The sequence below is a fragment of the Nestor notabilis genome, unplaced genomic scaffold, assembly GCF_000696875.1.
Source record: "Nestor notabilis isolate BGI_N333 unplaced genomic scaffold, ASM69687v1 scaffold7151, whole genome shotgun sequence".
Taxonomy (NCBI): Eukaryota; Metazoa; Chordata; class Aves; order Psittaciformes; family Psittacidae; genus Nestor; species Nestor notabilis.
Window position 1 is genome coordinate 11,728 of NW_009913273.1, and position 21,535 is coordinate 33,262.

At 39.4% G+C, this 21,535-nt stretch overlaps 1 protein-coding gene across 1 annotated transcript in view; it reads left to right on the forward strand.

The window, feature by feature from the left end:
• The first annotated feature begins 1,797 nt into the window (after positions 1–1,797).
• The window catches only part of TIAM2 (T-cell lymphoma invasion and metastasis 2), a 31,151-nt gene continuing 11,413 nt past the window's right edge, over positions 1,798–21,535 (forward strand). The window contains exons 1-3 of the mRNA XM_010023122.1: positions 1,798–1,896; positions 19,676–19,855; positions 21,397–21,465. Of these exons, the coding sequence (XP_010021424.1) occupies positions 19,733–19,855; positions 21,397–21,465 (192 nt within the window). The 5' untranslated portion in view covers positions 1,798–1,896; positions 19,676–19,732. The remainder of the gene's footprint in view (positions 1,897–19,675; positions 19,856–21,396; positions 21,466–21,535) is intronic.

Below are 21,535 nucleotides of genomic sequence, written 5' to 3' on the forward strand. Positions count from 1 at the left end.
TCAAATTTTAGGGGTTGGCTTGCTTTTAGTAAACCCAGGAGTAGACAGTGGTGAAAGTCGCTAGATATTCCTGTTTATCCATATATAGAAGAAAGACTCAAAATTACTTTAAAAGTAGAGGCAGGAGAAAAATTTTCAGGCTTGGTGAAGGAAGAGAGCTAAAAGCATAATAAAATAAACAGACAAGGCACACTCCTTGTCAAGTTCTTAAAGAAGATGAGTGGCTGTTTGGTGAAGTTGTGTAAGATGTTTTTTTCTGCAAAGGTGGTAACTTGGGGTTGTTACGTAGGCTCTGAGATATCAGGAGCCACACCTGTCTCCAGGAGGAAAAGGTAAAAAAACCTTGAGGGGAGAAAAGCAGCAGGACCTTGGTTCTGCAAGGATGGGGAAATGACAGAGTAGTCACATCTTTGGTATCTGGATGGAAAGCATCAACCTTTATGCTAAGCTTGGCATAGGCACCTTAATAACATACAGAAAAATAAAATATCAAGATGACATCACACTTAGGTATTTGCATCTTTCTGGCTTTTCTGTGGAGTCTGTTTGCCATGTTTAGTCTTCCCAGGAAGGCTCCTTATGGGCCTAAGGTGCTCTTTTAGACATAAAATTCCCATTTTCCTCCCTGCTTCAGTCCTTATTTGTCAATTCTTGCTGAGACGAGCTGGTCCTGCTCTGCAGGGACAACAGCAGCACCCAGGCAGAGAGATACTGTTGTCCTTCACAATTTCATTATTGCTGCCTCTCATGATTTTACTGCAAGATGAGTGATACTTATTTTAATTACCACCTCAGTTGCTGGAGTCAGTGATTAAATGAGAATCTTGCCTTTCACTTAAAAATAAATCTCCAGCATTTGTAGGTGTTGAGAAAGAGCTTGAAAATGTGGTAATGTGGTGTGAATTATACCCTAGAGGCTTAAAGGCTAGAAAACAAATCAGCAAATTAAAACAAGGCTTCATTTTATTACTATTTCATTATCTGAGGCTACTCAGATTGATAATACTGCAGATCAAAAATCACTTCTTCACTTCTAAGAGTTCTAATTAGAATTTCCCTGTAAATGTCTCTGCAGATTTTAAGCAGCCATTTGAGGAACTGTAAAGAGAAAGTCCGTCATTTTTATATGAATGTTCAGTATTGTTGGATAGATCTTGAGTTCACACATAAATGTTATTGAAAGCTACAGTCTGTCAATAAGTAGAGCAGGGTGGTGCCTCCTCTGGTTTTTACAATGTGCCAGCTACAGCGTACATGGACTCCAAACTTAGTAAACTTGGTGAACTACTAGTAACAAGAAGGGATATTGTCTGTACTATGAACTGTGGTGCCTTTTCCAAGGCAAAATTCTCTATTCTTAAATCTTTAAGGGATCTGGGACTAAGTCATGTTGAACAATAGTGTGCTCATCCAGGAAGAGCTACTGAGTGCATTTAATTATCCTCACTCGTTGTCTCAGCACAGAATGTGCTGATTATAGTTAATGTTGCCTTTGAAAGCACACTGCTAGAAAGAGCGTTAGGTTTATTTTGGTAGATCAAATTTGCACGTTGCTTCAGACAGTCTTAGGTGCCCAGCTGCTGTTTTGAAAGCAGAGTTTCCAGGCATAGTTGCTCCTTGCTTTGACCTCTTGTGGTTCTTTTCTGGGAGGTGGAGAGGGTCACAAATTTTGTATTCCTTCTCTACTCATATTTTGGCTAGTACCAAAAGTATTTGCAGATAAAAGCAAATAATTTTCCTGTTCATGTCCTATAACCCTCTAATTTCTTTATTTGTTTTCTTTTGAATGCAGATTTTAGTAATGTGCCTGATGTCACATCCAGCTTGAAAAGGAGCAGTACTGATGGCATTCTGGACCAAGTGCCACACAGGGAGAAGACTGATCCACCTTTCAGGGTAGGAACATGCTTTACATAAACGCTCTTATGAACAAAAAGACAGTGTTGTAGTGTTAACACTCTGCATTTTGTGAGAAATAATTTATTGTATGGCACTTAATTCAGGAAAAAAAAAGAAGAAAAATTATGTGTATTACCTTTATTTAGTGTTTTATTATCTTGAGGTCACCCTAAAAGGTTAAGAACTCTGGCGCAGTTGCTGCATCTCCAAAAGCAGTGTGATGGGGACAAATGACAAATAGGTGGAGACTTGTCAAATTCATCTTTCTGTGTTGCTTGAAGCCAGTTCTCAGAGAACAGTAAAGCTGCTACAGCCTTCTAATTGATTCAGTTTGGTTCATGTTTTCTTTTTGCTGGTACTTCTAGGGCTTGTTGTTAAGATTGCAGTGACCATAGCAACACTTGCTTAATATCAGTAGTTTTAGACTGGACTGCAGGCTTGGAGAGGCACAGTGTTTAAGAGCACACTCTCTAATTTGGAGAACCTTTGTGTGTCTGCAGTTACTGTTTGACTTCATTTGGAATAATGGAAGCTCAGACCTTCTCTCAGTTAGGACCTTGGAAGCTGAGACAGAGACTCCCAGAATCAATGTCAACCTTCAAATGTGTTGGTCTTTGAAGAGCAATTTTGTGTCCATTTTGCTCTGAGTCAGTCAAACTGCAACTTGTGTCCAGCTCAAGTGCGTATTGTTTTGAACCCCTCAACTGCTACCATGGGAGTGTTCTCATGCTGGTGGCCATAATTTTACTAGGCATTGCCATTCTGACAACAGAAACATTTTGTTACTTCTGTTGAGTTGGTTGTATCTCCAAGCAAATTTGTGATAACACTTGCATTACACTCTTGCATAACAGAAGTGAAGTTTTAGAGTTCTTACGGTTCTGCAGTATATTACTGTCTTGTACTAGGTTGTATGAAAAATCGGCAGAGATAAGGCACAATGTAAAAACTCAAAGACCAGAACAGGGAAGATCTATTGTGCCTCTATCCATACCTAGAGGAGCTGATCCTTTCTTACTTTTGGAATTATTTTGTAATCTACCTTAGTCTATATAGGTGACTTTATGCAGCTTCCTGACAGAGTAAGGAGAAGCCCAATGATTGTGGATCTTCAGCCCATCTCCAACTACACAGAGGATTCCCACAGAGATAATCTGTATCCTATGTAACACATTGCTTACACTACTGAAAGTCTTTGCAGCCACACAAGAATAAACTGGATTTTTCTCCCCCCTAGGACACATTATTCCTTTGGAAGGGGAAATGTGGATTTCTCTACTGTCCTGTTTCGGGGCTTCTACAGTGTTTTTAGGGGCAGTGATCTTTGCAGGAGCAGAGCACAGGTGACCGCAAGGCTTAGAATGACTTGGTGGCTGGCTGCACCAGCAAACTGGTGCTTGGCCAGGTTCCCCTGAGTGCCTTGGGGTGCCCTGCTTGCCCTGGGTACATGCATATCCCCCCATGCATTGTGTGGATATATGTGACTGAGCTCCCGTGCTGATGAAGGGGAGGAGATTCTGGAGTATCAGCTTTGCTTTAGCAGAAAAACGAAGCCAGTCCTGATCGTGTGTGTCAAATACTCCAGATGACAGAAAATTAGGGAGAGTTCAGGAGGATTTAAATACACCAAGAGCAATTCATGTACACTAGTTGTTGCTCTGAATGCCCTAAATATGCTCCAATGCTCTAAATTATATGCTGCAATTAAAGATTAAAAAAAAAAAAAGGAAAGGAGGGAAACATAGATCCACTCCTTGCCCTCTCTGCAGCCTCAAATCTGTTATGTCTAGCAGTATTAATGGCTTGTACACAATTTGCTGAAGTAACAGGCTATGCCGTGTGGCAGTTCACCTCTTGGGTTGGCATGCAGGTCTGCTAGTGTCCTTTTAAAAATTATCTGAAGCTGTCCTAGTTTTGTAGGTGCAAGGGGGGAAAACGGCTTGGCAGAGGCAGTCTGACTTGAACTGCAGCTGTAAACGAGCCCGTGACAGCTCTACAATTTCTGCAAATGGTTTGTAATTGACTGCTGTCTTTCTGTTGGAGGGTGCCTATTACTGTCAGAGCTTTTTATCTGAGTCTTTTGATTTCTCCAATAGACGTGGAATTAAAAAAAACCCAGACCTTACAGTAAATGTAGGTAATGTGTATATAGTAGGTGCTTTTGTGATTGAGTATAAAAGGAATTAAAATTATTTCTGTCTTTATAGCTGTGATTTGGGACCGCTCGCCAGATGAACAACAGCTATTGCTAATAAAAGCTACTTTGAGGAAATTGTGCAGCCTCAAAAAGCACAGCATCTGGATTTGAGTTTATTTTTTCTTTTCTCTTTTGCCTTCTGTTTCCTGCACGTGTTAACTTGACCCACGCCTGTGGGAGAGCAGGAGTGCAGACACCTCAGCGTTAGGCAATGCTGCAGAAGTATGGGGGAGAGGAAATCTGTAGGCTCAGCTCTCTAGAGGAGCCGCTGGTGGCGCTAAGAGGTTCTGAGCAAAGCCTGGAACAGGCAGCTTGGGATATTTCAGGGGAGAGACAGCTAGAGATGCTCACTTCCCAGTTGACAGCAACTGTAGATGTAATTACTTGGCTCTGAGGGAGCAGGCTCCTTTGAAGTTGGGTTGATTTGGTCCCATAACATGTAAGTAAATAACAGAAGTCTTAAAGCTTTGGATTTAATGGTTGCATGTCTGATTTCTAGATTTTGTGGTTTTCATTTGGACCATTTTTGTTTGTTTTTCACTATTATCTTTTTCATCTCATACCAACCTAAGCTTAAGCATCATCTTAACTGAAAGTACAGTGAGGCATTTCAGAAGTGCCTTGTAATCTCACAAAAATGAGTCTTTTGTTGTATGTGTACTACACTCAAACATGGGTTCATTCAGTCATTAATTTTTTTGTAGTCCAAGAAAAGAATCAATTCAGAATAGTTGTACGTTTGTCTTTCATGTAAGAACTAACAAATTAATTAGAGGGGCAATAGAGGATTGTTTCATTCCAGAAAAGAAGCTATTCCTTAAGTTATAAAGTAATATGAAAAGCACATGGACATCAAGAGCCATCCATTCCAGATGCTCATTAGTCTTTTCAGCTCTGTATTTCTGGGATGCCCATTTATACTTTTAATACCTTTAACTTTATTTTCTATTTTATTTAACAAGGTTAGATGTTATACTTCTAACACGTTCTGCTGCAGTACATTTTCTAACTGTGTTAAAATACTGTTTATGTGGCTGTCATCCTTGCAATTGTTGGTTCTGGAGTATGTAGGTGTGCTGTTGACAGAAGAATAGAGGACCTCAGAAAATGTGGGAATTGAGTATGCCTGTCAGTGCAATTAGTTTTAGTTGTGTTTATTCATTTTGAGAACTAATTGTCTGTGCTCCTGGTGCTCAGTTAAATCCTGGTATGTTGACAGTTGCCAAGAATCAAGTTCTCTGTACATCTAAGTCGCATGAAGCTGAACAAATTAAAATTGCAACTTTTCCTTTAGCTACTCATGATTTCTAATTGCAAACTGTATTGGTTAGAAATACTTTCTCTAGCCCACAGTTTCTTTTAAAATGAAGTTTAGTAGTCTGTTACTAACTTATCTTTAATTTGTATTTTCAACACATTAAAAATATCCTTTTATGAAAGACAAAAATAGCTAAAAGGTGAAATTTTACCATATAAGTAGCTCCTATTCTGTGGTCTCTTGTAAGACTGCTGTGATCTGACTTTCAGTTGCTCTGAATCTTTTGGGTATCATTGGAGATAAGTATTTCCAAAATCATATTAAATTTGAACAGGCAGGAAGAAGGAACTTCATATAAATGCATGTGTGAGAGGAGGAAGATGTATTTTCACTTCAAATATTTTACAGATCTTAAGAAAAGGTCTTAGAGTAAACTCTGTGCAAATTTTTCACATAACTTCATTATATTCTCAGCTGTATCTCAGAGTTCTTTATGAAACCTAAGAAACACAGTAAAAATAGCTAGTGTGATGCTTTGTAATCATGGTAAAAATAGTAAATGAATGCAGAATGGTTTTATGCTGGCATCTTCAAAAATTAACATTGCAGATGCAGAAACGGAAGCTACTCTTCTCAGTGATGAGAAATTTTGGATGTTAACAAGAATTTGCTTTCTAAAGAATGGCTAACTGGTTTGATTTTGTAATATTTTTGAAATAGTGCTGTATTTCTTTCAAACAATGAAGCAAAATTGATTCCGGGAATAAGTTGGGCATAGAGACTTACAGAAATTGCCTTTGCTTTACTGTTAACTCTTAAAATAGTCAGTCTGCTCTCAGAATGGGTTATCGATCGTTCATTAGTATGTGTATATGAGGACATGTCAATCCCCAGCACTTCTTAATAAAAAATAAATAGAAAACACTATACGCTGCAGAGGGAGAAAACTTTTTTTCTTCAGAATACCATTTTTAATGCAATGAACAGAAATTATGGTGAAAAATTTCTGAACACCTTTCCCTAGCATGGACTGCTTTAGATTAGCTCAGCTCACTGCTTCTCCACTCCTGTTTGACAGCGATGCTCACTTTCTCTCTATCTAGTGAGGAAATGAAGGACTCATGACAAGTCTGGCTAGGAAAGCACATGGCATCTTTGGCAAATGCAAATCTGCATCTCCTGTGCTGTTGAAGCTTGTGCATTCTGTTTATTGTGATGCCAGTTGTGGACAGTCCTCCACTTGCCAGACAGGAGTTTTTGCAAGCGCAGTGAGAAGCGGATGTTTCCATGAACTCTGCATGTCTGGGACCCTGTTGAGGAATCTGTTTTTTGGTCATCCTGCATGCAGTCCTGCTTCCTGTGCTCAAGGAACCAGTGTGCAAATGTGCCTAAATTGGATAGCTGTCAAGGTTTTTCTCCAACTCTTCCAATCTAAAGTGTACATGCAATTGAGCAGCTGATTTGCATGTCAGATGGTGTGAATGCAGAGGCTGAGGCTGGGTCAGAAAGCAAACCCATCTTCCCACTTCTGCATAATCCAACTACCACAACAGGTTTCCCAAAATAGTGCTTTCAACAGATGAAAAATATGTGTCATGATTTCAAAGAGGAAATCCTTGTGTTACCTATTAGCTGACTTCATATGGCTATTTCTGTAATGAAAATCAGAAAGTATTGTAAAGAGTTTGCTACATTTTTGGTTTTGGCCTCTTGTATATACAGCATAGCCATGTACCCAAGGATGGCTTTCGTAAGTTGAAGAAACTAATATTTTGTCTTCAAACTGTCCCAGACTGATTTTGAAACCCCTTCATTAGAAGCAGTGCCAAAGCCATCAACTTCTTATTCAGATAGAGTAATTTAAGGGTAAAAATCCTGATATACAATATGCATTCAGGTCTAGGTTTAAACCTGAATGAAAGAATGTCTGTCCTGTTGCTAGTGTCTGAATTCCCAATTGTTAAACTAAAAAATGTGGTTTGATTTTTGGAGAGAGGAAGGGGGCAACTGTGAAGGTTGCTGTGGAATAGTAGAGGCAAAAGCAGTTAGTAATCATTACTCATGTAGTCCAATCCCAGCAGAAAATTGACACAATTGTTCAATGTTTATGGATTATTTGAACTGTATTTTATTTTCCAGAAGAAAGCTAGTGAATGCTAGGAATGATGTATTCCTCTGATTTGTTACGTAGAAAACATTGTACAAGCATGTGATTTGTAGCATATGTGCTGTGGGATAGTCCAGCACACCATTACTCAGAACATACCCAATGACCTTTTCTCTTGGCACTGTCAGTAAATGTAATGCTATATATATGCTTGTGGTGGCTAATTTGTTTTTTTTGATCTGGTGATGACACTTACTTAGTTCCAGAGATGAGATAAGGACCATCAGTCTGAATGTGTGTATTTAAGAATTGCATGATTGTCTTTCAGTGGGTAAATGTCAAGAAATGGGTTTTTTGCTTCATCAAAGTCCAGCAGTTTCCTAGGAAGACTTTTCAATGAGAAAGTTAAAGATTTCCCAAAATACACTGAATCAGAAGGAAGATTTGCAATTATATGGTGCATAAAACGTAAAAACTGACAAGTACAAATTGTATTTTGATTACATTTAGGATGGTGTGGCAGTGTGTGTGTGTTTATGCCAACATGTGTCTGGTAAGTTTCGGAGCCACATTTCTCTGCATTTGGTATAAGTTGCATCCTTTCTTGCTAGTCACTTAGTGACCTTTATACCCAAAACATCCCCCAAAAAACGTTAACATTGAAATAAAACCAGGGAAAATTTAAACCCAACTAATCAACCAACAGCAAAAAAAAACCAAACAAAAAAACAAACCAAAAATGTGTGTGATTTTGAGCAAAGACTGTAAAATTACACTAATCAAGTAAACATCAGTTGTTGAGTTACACTGAAAGAAAGCCAAGCAGAAATGACCAGAAGCTTAACAGAGGTCCCTCTGGCAAAAGTAAAATAAGAGGAAGAAAAAGCTACTGGGATGCCCATATGGCTCCAAAACTATTTCTTGCATGGACGCAATACCAGTTAAATGATGTTCATGGCAATAGCTTCTCATTAGCTCTATTTTGCATTGCCCAGGCAGTTTGCACTTGCACAGCATGTCATTAATTGCAGGAGAGCTGCCTGCCTGAAGGTTTACTCAGCATCCATAGGACATTAAGGATTTTTCCTTTATTTTAATCGTGAGAACTTCTTTTTAGCAGTTGATGAGATCCAAAAGCTTGGGGAGTAGTCTGCAATTAACATCCTTTTTTTCCGTTCTTTGTAGGAAGGGGATTGACAATGTAGTACTCTCAAAATCATGTATACTTCTCTGCAATACAAGTGTCATTTCCTTCCAGATGTGAGATGCATTTAGGGAGTGTAAGAGGTAACATGGGAACATAGCACGTTCCTCAGCAGTGGTTTTCCTTGATGCCGTTGTGCCTGGAGGAGACAGTTCTGCATCAAAAGCTCAGCAGAAACCTATGGGGAGCTCTGCTAATTATTGTGCTTCCCTTGCAGACAGCCCAGCTTATAGTGAGCCCAACCAGAGTTGCTGGCTCCAGAAGTGTGGAGCCATGGCTGGGCCCCTGTTGTCATAATGTGCCTTTTGAGAAGAGTATCAGGGATATGAGTGAAATCGTAGTCTGTTAGAAGTCTGTACAAATTTTGCTAATTAATTTAGGTTTCAGTATTTTATTCTATCCCTCAGAGAAGGCACCAAAACTGATGGACTACAGGTTACAGAATGTTTGCCATTGACCCCAGTCCTGGATTTCACTTTGTTGCTTTGATCCTGTAGTTCTTTAAATGCAGCAGACCCACAGTATAGATTGTCCCAAATACAAGTAAAACAGTTGACTGTTTGGCTAACATAGTAAGGAGCCTTGAAACCATAAAGTTTAAATTAAGCATGAAAGGTGCTATATTTAAAGTGAATCTGTAACCAGACGTTAGGTCAAACTACAGTCAAGGATGGAGACCTGTGTGTATAGTTACTGGTATGGAAGCACAAGAATTGCAAGAAAGGGCAAAGGGAGACTGCAGTTCTTGCATTCAGGGGTGTGAACTTGTGTTGCTCTGTTTTGTGCTATTACATTGAGTCGCTGGCATTTGGGGGTGGTATATGTTGTTTTTCCTCTGGCTGAAGGAAACATCCTTTCAAAAATGCTGTGGCAGTTGTCAGTGCAAAACGTGCAGATGGTTTTGATCAGGAGAAGTAATTGTGTTGTGTGGATGCTTGCAAATGAAAGAAGCTTGTGAGAGAATTACTTATAGTGCAGCTTTTCTTTGTAGTCTTCTGGGAAAAATCCACAAGGCTTACCTGCAGGTGAAAAGAAAAGCGAGTGACAGCAGTCCCAGTTCATTGCAACAGGATACAGTCAGCAGTGTCTCTGGACATGCTTGTGATTTCACCAGTGAAGGGCAGGAAGTCGCCTGGGAGTCTACCACCATGGGCCTCCAAAGGCAACCCTCATCACCTGCAGTGCAGGATATGATGGCAGCATTCCACTTTACAATGAAAGGCAGTTATCTAATCACACTTCTGGCAGGCTCAGGAGACTGGGTAATCTCTCTGCACGCTAGATTATGTGGTGGGGTTGTTTTCGGTTACTGTGCTGACTGTAATATATGTGTTTTCCCCTTGTGACGCAGAGCATTAGAGCACAATTTTAGCGCATGTCAAGGTATGTCATGTGTCCAGCAGTTACCTGGAGGACGCAAAGTCTCTTAAAGTTTCACGAAGTTGCAATACAGAATTTCAGACAGATACTGCATCCTGGGTACTATCACACACTTCAATGAGGCTTTGATTCTTATTTTTGCTGTCAGGAACATGTAAGACCACAGGTAGACCTGAAATGCCAAAGCTGAATAAAATCTGCTACCTGCACCTGATTCTGCAAAATCAAAGATAACAAAAAGTTACCTGAAAGGAAGGAAGAGGGAGGAGAATTAAAAGAAGGAGTCAGTTGAGTCATACACAGGGAAGTTCCACCAGATTTTTCATCTCTTGTTACCTGTGTGCCTGTCTGTACTTACTGTGGGCAGACATAGATGTTTACTCACATGGTGATTATTTCCTTCTGTAGTCCCTAAATGAAACCCCAATGAAACTAGGGGAGAGGTTGATGTGGAGTTCGGAGGGTCTGTATTTGTATTTTACAGGGCCATTATTTGGTCTTTTAACATTTGAAACACAATATGCCTGCTACTAACAAGAAGAGTTTAAGTGTTGCCCTCTCTGACTCCAAAGAAGGCATAGTGCAAAAATATATTGTGAAAGATGAATGCAAAGATAATGTCTCAGTGGTTGCCATAGTTTCTAATTCAGCAGTTGTGAAAAGTTTTTACATTCAGCCCGAAACACTTTGGGTGAGAATGTTACAGGCGGTGTTTAATATGCTTGAAATTAAAAATTAAACAATAATTCATTTTAAACATTTTGAATGTTAACTATTTTTTCAGCACTGGAATTAAAGTTGGTATCTTCACTGTGGCAAATTATGTTTTGAAAATATATTTTGAAGGCATTTAAAAACCGTGTTATTGGTATAATAAATGCGATAGAAAAATATTCAGAAAAATCATCCACCCACATTTATAAAAAGTAAAAAGCAGAGTCCCTCTAGATCCCTGTAGAAATCTGGAGACCAGCTGAATTAAGCCTGGGTTTATAACGCTTAGAAACCACTAATATCACAGAGCTTCTCTTAGTCCAAGGTACATATGTACATATTGTATATTTATATAGATATGTGTATACATATATACACACACATACTCTTATATCTAAAAAATACAAAATATGTATACAAATCATGCTTCTGCTTCACTGGTGGTCCAGTCTGAACTTACAAAGTAGCCCCCAAGTGCTCAGAATTGTCCTGGAGGCAAGCTGCTGTTTCCTTTCATTCAAAGTATATACAGACAGAGCAAAATTAGCCTTTTACCTTCATGCAGTAAGGGCAAAAGCAGGATGGGAAATGAGCTCGAGGGAGATAAGTGCACCTAGACATATCGGGACAATAGAGGGAAGCCTGTATTACAAAGGATGTTAATGTTATGGTAACTATCAAGCCTGGTGCCTGTAAAATGGGAAGATGAAAACCAGATGGCTGTAAAGGGAATGTGTGTTACTCAAAGCACACAGGAACAAACAACAAGGCTATGTAATTTTTCCAATCATCTTAAAAGTATTTCAAAGTGATTGATTATTTTGAATGTAAATTTTATGTTGGAGACATGTTCTTGAAAAGGGCTGGAATGTGTGTGTGTGTGCTTCTAGAGAAGAATGGCTAAAGAAAATGCTTTCATTAATTTTGTTTATTTTTGCTTAGTTTTAACTTTTTTGATTTATCCAAGTGCGTCAGTAGGAACTGGAAGGATTACTAAAACATAGTTGGGTTTTATTCTAAAGAATACATACTTTAAAAAAAGCTGTTAATTGGTAACATCTTTTAGCTGGCATATGGCTAGCTAATAACACAGGTTTAATTAGCAAATCTGGGAAGAATAACTTCCTAATATGGAATTGAAAAGGGCTGTCATTGTTTTTCCTCAAGATTGATGATAGTGCTTGGACCTGAAATTTAGCAGCCTGGGGTTTTTTTTTTTTCCCAGGTCTTAGTGGATGAGCTGTGTTTTAAGACATAATCTGTTACAAAAACAGAACTTGAAATTGCCACAACTCATGCTGATAGGAAACGAAGAAACAGTACTTTTCCAGAAAGTATGGTTACACTCTTAATAAATGTGGACCTGGTGACCTGACCTGTGTTATTTTTAAAATGCCGTATGTGGTGCTGTAAACCTTTAATTTCCACAGAGTAGTGGTTTATTTTTTTGTTGGTTTTTTTTTTTTTTTCTTCAGAATTGCTCTGTGTGTCCCTAGGGTCTGTGGAGTACTGCAGAGGCAACCACTAATGGTGGATAAGAAAAGCCTTGTACATGCTACACAGTAGTCCATACAACTGGATTTTTAAACCAAGCTGTGTCCATTGAAAAATGAAAGATGAGGGAGGAGGCAAAACTTCTCTCACTCCTTCGAGGCCATTTCCTCAGTTTTCTGTTATGTAGTCTTCTCACCCATTGAATCTGTCTCCAAAAAGGAAGAAAGGGCATAGTACATCAGCTAAGCAAGAGGTTCCTACTACTGTGATGCATCATTATCAATAGCCTGTTGTTTCAGGGCTCGCATCATTGTTCCTCTGATAAGCAGCTGCTCAGCAACTGAGTTCTGCAGTTTGGCAAATGCTGAGCTGTCAAGTAGCGCTAATGATTTGGAAAGAGATGGATGTAAGTTTAATTGCAGTAATTAAAGGAGAAGGCTGCACCATTCCCTTGCTTGTATGAAGGTGAATATCCTTGAAACCTCTGAAGCAGCACCCTTATAACCAAGCATATAGATACCCAGGCTTGGTGTATCATTTGGATTCTAGAAAGAATTTGCTGGAGAGCAATAGGCAGTTGCAAGGGCAGTGTGGAACGAAGCCTTATGGCTCAGCTTCATTTCACTGTATCACTGCTGTGATAGAGGGAATATGGGAGTTTTATTATGCCACTGGTATAGTTGTCCTTTTAATGAATTGCTTGTCAGTCTTGTAACTCTTAAGCTCAGTGGTGTCATGTCCTTTTACGTTTTGTTTAAAGCTAGATTGGGTTTAGAATAATCTGTCTATAGACCTGATTGGTTTTGTGTAAATATGTATCAATATGCGGGCTTTTCCTTTCAAGCCTGAATTTATTAATGAGCACAATTTAGATTTCTTTTTATTGATGTAATTATGACTTAAAAGTTCAAACAAAGGACAAGCACAATTACGTAAAGAAGTCATCCAAAGAGCTGCCTATTTGTTTTTCATTTTATCATTGTAAGAATATTTGTATGCCACACCTTTTAGCAGCATATACCCTTGAGAGAGCATCAGTACCACTGATAATTTATGCTGACCTTCAGGGCGGTCAGCACCCTCTAGATATTTTTAGGTATTTGGCTAACTTTCTCAAAGCACCTGATGTTTTGTTTATGCAGTGAATTTAACAGGCAGGTACCTTTCTGAGGAGCTAAAACCCATCTTCCTTTGCCATGACTGCACTTTGTCCTGCATTCACTACATCAAGCTATTTATAAAACAGCCCATTCTCATCTGGCACGTTTTCCCTGCATTTGTAGTAATAAAGGGAGGCATTGCAGGTCTGTTTGTGCTCTCTCGTACGCTGCTTAGCTCTGTTACAGGGGATGTCAACAGCATCTCTGATTTTTGTTAGTCGGCACAAAAGAGAAACGAGCAGCTGCGCTCAGAGAGAAGAAGGTGTGTTCGTGGGGGATCACAACATCTGTGGCTTCCTTCCGAGGGGCCTTTTCCTTTGGCAAAGTTTGTATTCGAAAGCCACAATGCCCGCCTTCAGGAGGAGTAAAACCAGAGCTAAGAGTTTGGCGCTGGCTCGCAAAACCCAGCAGCAGGCAGCAGCAGCGTACGGTTCCCTGCACAGGATGTTTTCTGTGGTGAGTTCCGCAGCGGCACGGGTTAAGCTGGGGGGTGCTGCTTAATTAGGCTAAGGTAGGTGACGGGGCTGCAGGAGCATTCCAGGCTGTCTGAGCTTGATAAGTAGTGACTGTCCCAGCATTAATAATCAAATAATGGAGTCAGGTAAGGTGTAGTGGTGAGTTTATAACAGTATTCTGCATGAGAAAAGGCTTGGGCTTTTTGAAGTTTTGGGGAGGGAAAGGTAGGTTGGTTGCCTGTGCTGTTTGTTGCTGGACTCAAGCGAATAGTTATTTCTTGCATCTGTCAGAGCAAGTACTATGTCATGATCCAGATTTTGACAAGAAGTGGGATGGTTTTTACAAGATTCTTCAGGGAAATTTGGAATGAACTGCAACAAGATTGTTTTAACTATTTTTCTGTATTTTCACAAATAATGTAGGATTGTGGAAACAGGGATTAAAAAAAAAGCTACAATCAAGGTACTGGTGGGGGAATATAAGAAGGCTGTAAATACATTACACAAGTGGTAGAAAAATACATTAAAAAATGACATCAGGATAAGGACATGTGGAATGAAAGAATGACAGTATTTTAACAAGAGCAGGGTTTGGGAAAACGTGCACTGTGTGCTTTAATATTACCTGACAAGAATCTCCTTTTTGTGACCTGGGCTCTCAAGGCTCCTCACTTTTCATCTTCCTGATGCTCTCAGCTTTACATTTTGTATGGTCAGGATTTAACATATACGATAGAAGTGACTTCTGTTTTGCCTTTGACTTTGCTATTCATTGAGTCAGGTGACTTCAGAGACTGATTTTAGAGAAGCTGAGCACAGCATCTGTAAACTCAGTGGGAGCTGCTGGTCCTTGGGACCTGGTCAGTGCAGACTCTCGGGCCCAGACCCCTGCTGCATGACTTGGTTTATAACAACCACTTCAGTCAAGTACCCAAATCACCAGTGGTCATTCCTCTGTACCCAAGGAGAAGGACAGACGCATCTCTCTGTGTGGCAAGTGAGAGGGAAGATTTGCCACTACACAATTCATGTTAATAGCTCAGGCACCATGTTAGGTGGGTTGCATCTTAGCTGTTTTACACAACTGTGCATTCAAGCCTTCTTTCAGGCCCTGACCTGTGCTGTCAGGAAAGAGTTATTAGGTTATCAACCACTCTTCTTACTGTACTTGTGATTTCCAACTCAGCTTGCTGACACCTACTTGCGTTAATGGAACAGGCTGACTTTGCTAATGTCAGTCTCTCTGAAATTGGGAAATTCTGACTCAAAGACAAAAGTTTGTAATTAATTCCTCCCCTGTTGTGGTGAAATCCCACAAGGCATTTTTCAGTAAAACTCTGCTGACATTTTTCAGTCTTAATGAATGGTTAAGGGGAGTGCACATACTGTATTGGTGCATAATATAAGGCAGTGGTCTTTAAGGAAGCAGAGTCCTGCAGCTCTCTAGCAGTTCACATTGCTTTGTTACAAAGTATGTCACGGTCTGAGGATGACAGAGATGTCTGTAGAGTGATGGACCTACAAAAAAAAAAAAAAAAAAAGGCTGTTATGACTGCCTTTGTTCTGGAGAGAAGCATCTTCTAACACGAGGGAAAAGTGATGGACATCTCCAAAAGCTTTCCTTTTCCACAGACTGATGGATGTTAACAGGTCTCTGGCCAGTTGTTCATTTTTCAAAATCCCATGTCATTGTATTTCTTCTGTTGAATGGTACATTCAGTCTTCCTGGAAATACATACACCAAGATGAGCTGAACTGTTAGCTGTTCGCTTTTGGAGGGTACAAGACTAATCTGTTTCTGCAGGATGTTTTCTGAGCATGCTTCCTCTTTGGATAAGGAATTCAAAGGATTGGTGATCACATTGTAGATGTGGGCAATGACCTGCACAAGGCTACAGAAATCTGGAAACTCATCAAAAGACATGGCTTTAAACGCCTGCTCCCCCCTGCCCAAGGAGTCTTTCTTAGGCTGTAGAGTTTTCTAAGCCTACTCAAAATACTCTTTTCCATCACTTTTTCAAACAAACCCTGACTGACTGATGGAGTATATGAGGTGTATAAATGAGGGTAAAATAAACAGCAATGAGCAGAGACACCGTAACACTAACTGACCTTGTGCAGCATTTATGCTCAATCAGTATCATTCAGTAGAAAGTCACAGGATAGCCATGAAATTGTTCTGCTAATGCTTAACCACTGCTGATTAATGTCTTCTGCTCTCTCACCAATTAATTTTATGGAGATTTTAAACTCTGGTGGGGATAGCACCACCTCAAATGATGATATGCTTGTCTTCAAGAAGCAAAGAAAATCTGCAAGACGTTCCTTATGAGAGTATCATTTTGCTTACTTTAAAGGAATAATCTCTAACATTTCAGATTAGGAGTATTACTGAAAATGCTGTGTGCTTCTTCTCCATCTGACAAGCTGAGCACTGCTGTGATGGCTGACTGCTATGGGTCTAGCTGACAATTATGTGGACTGGAACTTTCCTTTTTAAGGTTACTGTGAGCAGTCCGCATTCACAGGGAATACTCCCTGCAAAAGGATGTGGGTCCTAAGTACAAGTCGCAGACATGCAGAGATGGAAAAAACCCCACCATTCTCAAGGCTGCTTCTACACATCTGTTTTCATAGAGGCCAAGAGTGTATGGGGCAGGAGGCTGCTTCCCCTGACTCCTAGGTCTGTAGAAGGTTTTATACAGCTTTGTTGGAAAATCTGTGAAAATGGCCAATAAAACTGTACAATGCTGCTTAACTTCATTCTCTCTAGAATGCAAGTATTTGTTTTTTCTATAAACCCTGCACAAGCTCCAGCTGTCTTTCCCAACTCTAGCACTATCAGTCTAAATTTTTGCATTTTCAGCCTTATCTGTCTGCTGTTCAGTGCCAAAGGTAAGCTGAAGCTGCTTGCAGTGTCCTGTACATGTTGCTGACAGTGGTATATGTAAGCTCAAGTGATGGATTTTGGAGAAAGTTTGTAGCTTCCACTGTATGCTCTCCTCAGCTTTTCTCTGCACTGAGTAATTTTCAGCCTTGCTCATAGTCAGTCATCTGCACTTTTCTTTTTGTCAGTTTAAATGATTTCATTCTGGTGAGCTGTGCATATAAAGGTTGTCATAAATAATTTCTTTTTGCCATTTACTAAATAGAGACAGTCTTGGCTTGTTGCAAATAAAAGAAAATGTGTGCTTGAGGAGTTTACCAGATGTATCTGAGAGTCACATCTGCCTCTGTTAGCCAATGCAGTGTCATTGTCAGAGCAAATTGAGGGTTAATTCAAGATTATGGTGGGTGTCTGTAGTATCAACTTGGAACTCCTCTTGAGACTTCTCAGCTTAAGGGCACTGGACTGCCAGACTTTTGCATCCAGAATGCCCAGGTGGCTTTGAAGTCCCAGCTGCAATCAGTAACAGGGCAGAGGCTGGGCCTTTTCTGCCTATACATAAAAGATACAAAAGAGATGTTCATAGGGGTTGCCACTAGAGCCTTTCTAAAAAAGATTTGTTTCAAACAGCAAAAATAATAGAGTGCAGGACATTCCTTAGTGTGGGAGGCAGAGAGTAGAATCCAGAGCAGTGTGGAAAAAAGTAGAGATCCCAGCCTGGGTGGTAAGGGTGTTTTGGGCAAGCAAGAATAGTTTATATTGCAAGCAAGCAAGAATAGTTTATATTAACCTCTATTTATTTGTCATTATGCAATTTCTCATGCTCGAATAGTATTTATCTTGAAGGCTATCATCTATTTCCATATGCTTTCTTATCCAGTGCTTCTTGGTGGCAGATGCAGCTCTGGCCCCAGAATGAAAGGGGATAGAGAACATGTTCTCCAGTGTCTGCCTGCCCTCTGGGCAATGGTGCTTGAGGAAGAGTGGAGGACTTCTAAAGTCTTCCTTATAAAATTGTGCCTCATGATGATGTTTGTGACTCGCTTTCAATAGTCTGTCCTCTAGTGCCCTCGACCAGGCATCCAGTAGCTGCCCATGCACACCTTGAGCTGTAGAGAGCAAAAAATCTGAGTAATTCTGATACAAATACAGAACTTTCTGACATCAGAAACAAAGAAAACAAAGCTCAAGTACTTCGGCATTCAGCTATTTAGAAGTTGCTTTAAAATACACACCCATTTCCTAAATTAAGATGTGATTTATTTGTAAAGCACTAATTAATTTTAGTGTCAGAATATGACTGTGATTTCTAAATGTATCCCATCGGTGTGCAGGTGTTATTCCAACAAACACCATTCGATTTACATTGTGTTTTGTTGGGTCCTAATAAACGTTGTAAATACAAAATGTATCAAAATTTCTGTGGGAATTTTGTGGACTGTGAAGACAGTTGCACATATTAGTGAGGAAAGTAACTTATTTTTTTTTTAGAGCCATAGCATTGTTCAAAACTGGGGGATGGGAAACTACAGAGTAACATAGATTACATGGCAAATATTTGACATTTTAACATATATTTCCACCATATAGGTGTGAGGGATGTACTTATGTTTTGTCATATGAATGTTTGTGATTTAATATTGCTGGTGCATTTAGCCTGCACCTTACAGAAGGCTTTGTATAGCTCAGGTAATTTTTAGAATAACTTTCACATTTGCTCATTTGATGGGCTAGTATGTTGGTGAATCCAGCTATACAGATAATGACTGGTGAATCAGGAGACCCCAAAAGGACCACTTGAAAGAGCATGTGGAATAAATTAGTTCAGATTAAGAGAGTTCTGAAATGTACTCATGTCCCAATTTCTTCACTGAAACAAGACTTCCACTTGAAATAAGGCATTATTCATGTAGTCATCATTTGCATGCATTTGCTAAATAGAAGATACTAGATAGCAGAGCCTTCTGAAAGACAGAAGTACTGAAGAATTGTTTCATGTAGTATAAAGAAGTAGATACCGACAGCTGTTAAAGTAAAATTGGTTAATGGTAGGAATACTGTAGCTCTCAGGAAAACATCATGTAAGAAAGAGAACGGTGGAATAATTTTCAAATTAAGCATTAAAGATTACTGCCTGCAAAAGTAGCTCTTGGATATTAGTGGTGGTCATGCAAGAGTGAACTACACAACCATTTCATAATGTCAGAAAAATCTCTTCCATCTTTTCCTTATCAGGTTAACTGTTGTTCCATTTCCAATTCCTACCTTGCTTGAAAGTTTCCTGCTTTGGATTGTTTTTTCCCCCTCTTTATCATTCTTCAAAAGAATCTCAAAGGATTTGGTTTCCATTTGCCATTCTTGAAAGCAAAAAATCTTTACATGTATTTGTAAGCATCTAAACATCTTTTGACAACCCAAGACATTGGAATCTGAAACCTCAGCTCCATGTCTCATTGTCTGAAAAAAACATCACACAATATAGGTAGCAGGTGACAAATAAAACAGTTATTGTGGATGCTTAAAAGATCTTTATCTACTAATTCTTTCTATTTTGATGAAGTCAGTGTTGCAAAATAAGAGAGATGGAAAACAGTATGATACTAGTGTCATAAGAATCAAAGTGTATGATATACCTGAGTGCTTTCTCATCTTTTGCATCCTGTGAGCTTTTATCTGAAGATGGAAAATAATTTGTGCTGGGAAATCACTAGAAAATTTTCATTTCATTTTACTGCTGTGATCTGGATTTGCTATAAATTCAAGCTGTTCAAAGCTATCAAGATACATATTTGGCAAAAATCAATGGCATGCTCTGGCCTCTGAATTTGGAACATGAGCAAAATTTGAGGAATTTAAAAATAATTGTAGTACAGCTTGTATTTAAAACATTGGCACTTGTCCCTTTCCTTTCATTTAACAGAGTGCGGAACAGATCAGTGCATTGTGTCGAAACTTCCAAGAAGTCCAAGCAAGCAGTATGGAAGGACAGAAGGACAACCAGGACCCACCTCCACGGCCACTGGCTCGCCACCTTTCTGATGCAGACAGATTGAGGAAAGTCATCCAAGAACTTATGGACACTGAGAAATCTTATGTCAAGGTGAAAAATAAAATCTGGCTACCTACAGCCTTGGTTTTGAGGCTGACCATGATTTACAGATGGTCTTAACATATTCATGCTTACCCTTTATATAACCAGCCCTCTACAAGGGCCACAATCTATAAAGTCTGCTTATCCTGTTGGTTTCAACAGCCTTGCTCCTGTAATAGAGGCTGTAGGATTTGATCTAGTACCTTTAGGTCTAGTCAATTTGTATTGATATTGGAGAGTGGTAATTTGTGGGGAGTAGATACCTGCAATATGTTAACATAGAGGTTTTCTAGGGGATGTTTCCCTAGTTTTCAAGATGAAAATAAATCTGGTAGAAGAACAGAATATTCTCCTACAAAATAGAAGAAAGTATTGTGGATTGTAGAAGAAGAAAGATTGTGGAAAATGATGCATAATTATTTTTTAATCAGCACAACTAAAAGACACAACTCCAGTTGGTTGTAGCATCACACATGTTGTTTTTCCCCTGACAAGTCCACAATTTGTTAGATGTATGTCTCTTCTTTCTATAAACCCCAAATTCATGTGACTGGATGCCAAAACCTTAAAACCAAAACTTGAATTCACTGACCTTCAGCAAGGAGGAATCATCTACTTTACTGGATGTCAAAGCACATGCTTACAGATAACAGTACTTAATGCAATAATGTATATAGAAAAAAGAGAAAACACTTCCAGGCTTTTATTGTTAGTACATCCACCAATGCACTAATGCAGCCATATGCTGTAAAGCTCGAGGAAGCATTACAGAACATGAACCCCCACATATGTCCAGCTGGTGTTTCTTATAGAGGAATTGCTTGAATAAGGGCATGCTCCATGTGACCATGGAGGTCACTGACATATGTGAAATGTTGCACCAGGCAAAATCCTGGCACATGCTCGTTGCACATACTCATTATGGCATTCTCAGGGAGATGCTCATTACCCAGTCTCCATAAGAATTTCTGCTGTTTCTCTTCTCGGGGCCAGAGAGCCCTGTGGTGGGCCCCAGCCTTGCTGTCATGCTTTGGTGTGGGATAATGAGTTTTCAAAAGTGGCACCAATTCTCTGAAGAAGTGACTGAAAAAGCCCTTGATCACATCCTCCCTGGAAACATAACTGAATACTTTAATAACTGATAGGATTTTAAAATGTTAGGTGTCCTTCTAAATATTACTGCTGACGTTTGAATGAGTGGCTGTCTACAAGGTTTATCTAACATACATGATTAAGACATTTGGTGCTGTCCATATACATGGACTCTTCAGAAAGCTATCATCTGTAACATTTTTCCTCATGCTATTCTGAATATAATTTGTTATAATCAAGCTCTAAAGCCTGAAGGATGAAATAAAAACATTACTCTGAAATCAGTTTGTGTCCAATTTAGCAATCACTTTAGGTCTAACGACACACAGGTATCGTTTATTACAGAAAAGGAATTACATCTCTAGTTTGCTCCCCAAAATTACCCCTATCCCACAGCTGTTGCATAAAGAACAATTTCAGATGGTTACATAAAAGTGAACAAGTTCTCTCTTTTGCAGGATTTGAGCTGCCTCTTTGAGCTATACTTGGAGCCTCTTCAGAATGAAACCTTCCTTACCCAGGATGAGGTGAGGGAACAACTGAAAGATGCACTTCATTTTTTTTTTTTTTATGGGTTAAAAGTTTGCCACTTGGGTT